General features: G+C 38.0%; 1 protein-coding gene across 1 annotated transcript; it reads right to left on the reverse strand.

Annotated features, from left to right (window-relative positions):
- Nucleotides 1-673: 673 nt before the first annotated feature.
- On the reverse strand, nt 674-2,716 carry mrps16 (mitochondrial ribosomal protein S16). The gene is made up of 3 exons (XM_064966384.1): nt 2,590-2,716; nt 1,550-1,816; nt 674-1,339 (listed from the first exon to the last, which is right to left on the reverse strand). Exons 1-3 carry the CDS (start codon nt 2,600-2,602, stop codon nt 1,227-1,229), a joined length of 393 nt encoding a protein of 130 aa, XP_064822456.1. The 5' UTR covers nt 2,603-2,716; the 3' UTR covers nt 674-1,226.
- Between the last annotated feature and the right edge of the window lie 504 nt (nt 2,717-3,220).

A 3,220-nucleotide genomic window follows, 5' to 3' on the forward strand; every position in this document is an offset into this window, starting at 1 on the left:
TACTTATGTAAATAAGGTATTTCTGTATTTTAATAATTTTACAAACATTTCTAAAAACGTGTTTTGGCTTTGTCATTATGGGTATTGTGTGTAGATGGATGAGGTAAATGTTTTATTTAATCCATTTTAGAATAAGGCTGTAATGTAGCAAAATTGCTGCTGCTACTGTTTATCATATATCCTGATGCCTAGTCCCCTTATCTCTATACATATCTAACCTTACCACTCCCTGCACATTGTAATTATGGTATTGTAACTGACTCTGTATATAGCTTGTGTGTGTGTGTGTTCTGTTTCTCATGTGTTTTTGTTCTACTTGACTTTGTTTTATTGTACTACTGATATTATTGCATTGTTGGGAAAGAGCCAGCAAGAAAAGCTTTTCACTGTACATGTGACAATAAGCACTTGAAACTTGATACAAATGCTTTACTTTCCTTGTTGGAACAGCAGTCTCTCGCCAATTGAGAATGTAATGCATTAAAATACTTGTGTTAAAGTATTTGAAGTGTCACCATGAACTGTCCATTAAGATAGTTTCACCAAGAAAGTTATAGGGATGGTAGGCAATAAATGTGACATTGAACAAAAGAGAGGAAGTTAAATCATTGTCGATCCTGTCAACATACCCACCCACCCATTGTATTACTCTCCTGTGTTAGAGAAACTTAAATATTGCATCAAACAGTTTAATGATTTACCACAGGGACCTTTTAACATTACACAACTAGCTACATTCATATTTGTTTTACCTTGGAAACATGTCAGTTGTGGAATATCTGTAAACACAGCCAAACCATAAACAAACAAAAAATACTTGCTTTGACCATCAATTGATAAGCGACTGAGCTATTGCAAAATCCCCTACTTTCTGAAAACAGTATTCAAAGCATTCATTGAGCAAAGTGGCATTTAGCAAATGTTACTCCAAAAAAAAGGTGTGATTTGGAAAGACTGAAAGTATCCCAAACACATTGGTAATTTATAACGTGAACCGCAAGAAAGTGTTTATTAAACAAATGTATTGCTATAAAGATGTGAATACACTGGTTCCATAAAAAAGGAAAAGCACTGCTTCTGAATATCCATAGTTACACATAGAACAAAGGCTTTCACTGGAAACAGTCAGCCTTTTGGGAGGGGGGTGGCATATATGACTGTCCTTCGTGCACATTGCCCACATCCTGCTACGCTTGACAGTACCACACGTTCCAACACTGCAGCTCTCATAGTTCCTGCTGCTTAACTCCCTCCTCCGGAGCTGCTCCTTCTGCCAGGGCCCTGCGACGCTCTGCCTCTGTTACCGTCATGGGATGCAGGGGGAAGAACCCAGCAAGTCCTACAGGAACAGAGATGGGAGGGATGACAATAACTTAGACCACATAGATTCCAAGGTAGCATTGAGACTTTAGTGGAGGTATTGAGTACAGTTAAAAGTTAGTTTATGAACCTGTGATTTAGTGTATTTTGCAAGATGTAGGCCTTACATTGGTTGTTTCAATAAACCTGGAAAGTGTGTGTTTTCAGGGTGAGTGTAGACAGAACACACCTAGAAGTTTGGCCACAGGCTTCGTTGGATGTGCACCACAGCCCATCCAGTGCTTGATCCGGTCGGAGTTGAAACTGACCAGTTTCTCATTGTAGATGTTTGGCAGGGGGTCATAAGAGCCCAGCTGTTCTATGTATTTACTGTCTCGTGCTCGCTTGTTGTAAGCTGCCACAATCCGGTAAAAAGGTCTGTTAGACTGTTTGTGGCCAGCCATTGCCAATCTGATGACAATGTGTCCTCCATGGTATGTCTTCAGTAGGAAGGATGCTGTAAGAACACAACAAAATCTGAATGTAATTGTTTTATAAAAAAGGTACAATGCATATGCAATTAAACTGCCAGATTTAAAAAAATTTAGAACAGTATTTGAACTGGGATGTTCTCTAAAAAAAATCCGTGTGAAAAAGTATGTCATTAGCTGTTTGGTTGGTAAGTCATTTTCATCACTAGGGTCCGTCTTAGGTCAATTCACAGTCAGTTTGTCATGTAAATAGTTTGAACGTTACCAGGTGCTTAGGCGGGTTAATTAGGGATTCATGAAATGTTTATGGCAAACGTCAGGCCGCACAACACATCAGTATCCGCAATATACTCAAAACCTTCACAACATCCACGGTGAAACATGCTGGAACTCGGTTTAAACATAATGTGAAAATCATCGACAGTATTTCACGTCTGGACAAGAAATCATTAGCGCGTCATTTATTCATTTTTAATCAAAGTAACCAAGAGAATACTAATTAGCTAGCTATAACCCTATCCCTGGACCGATAGCTACCCACCTAAAGACTAGCATACCATCCCATAACGTAACTCAATACCTAGCTATGATGTAGCTACGTATCTGTTTTGAATTCCATGAAAGGGGCATAAGGCTACTTATTAGAAATATCATAGTGTTAGCTATACCAATCACTGAGGCTAACCACAGTAACGTTACAGCAACATCGTGCTAGCGTATAGGCTTACTACTACCACTCCTGCTTAGTAGCTAGTCCATGTTGACAGTGTTAGCTAAATAGCAAGCGGATCATACTTACATAGACGGACCATGTTTATGTATACGCTGCAAAAGAGGTCAAACGAATATGTAAAAGCTCAATAACGTTCTCTATATTACGTAAAGCCGTACTTGCACAGCCATTTTTAAACAGGAAGTGATGTTCCTTGAAGCTTTTCCTCTACTTTTTGTTACTGTCCACCAGATGGCGCAAGTGGACTACGCTGCACTGTCCGAGCTCTTGAAGGGCGTTATAAACGCGAGAACAAGGATATTTTTGCATGTAAAGTACAGTTTACGCTTATGATAGTTTTAATGGATTTAAGATACAGTCACACACGTCTAATGTATTTTTTTATAGAAACATCATGGCCCAGGATGTGTATCAAAATCGATACATATTGATTTAATTATTTATATTGCCTATCTAATGTAATGTTCAGTTATTTTTCAGGCGTTAACGATTGAAAATACATACATTTGTTGAATTGTAGTAGGCTATCAGGTCTGGTAAAATGAAACAGAGACTCTAAAAGTATACTGTATTTATTTGAGTAAAGGAAAATTGTGTAATTATTTGTGATGGATTGCAATTATAAAAGATGTTCAAAAGGTGGTTAATGCCTCTGATATGATTTTTATTTAAAAGTCAGACCAATGCAGTTCTCTCC

This window comes from Oncorhynchus masou, chromosome 5, assembly GCF_036934945.1.
Source record: "Oncorhynchus masou masou isolate Uvic2021 chromosome 5, UVic_Omas_1.1, whole genome shotgun sequence".
Lineage (NCBI taxonomy): Eukaryota > Metazoa > Chordata > Actinopteri > Salmoniformes > Salmonidae > Oncorhynchus > Oncorhynchus masou.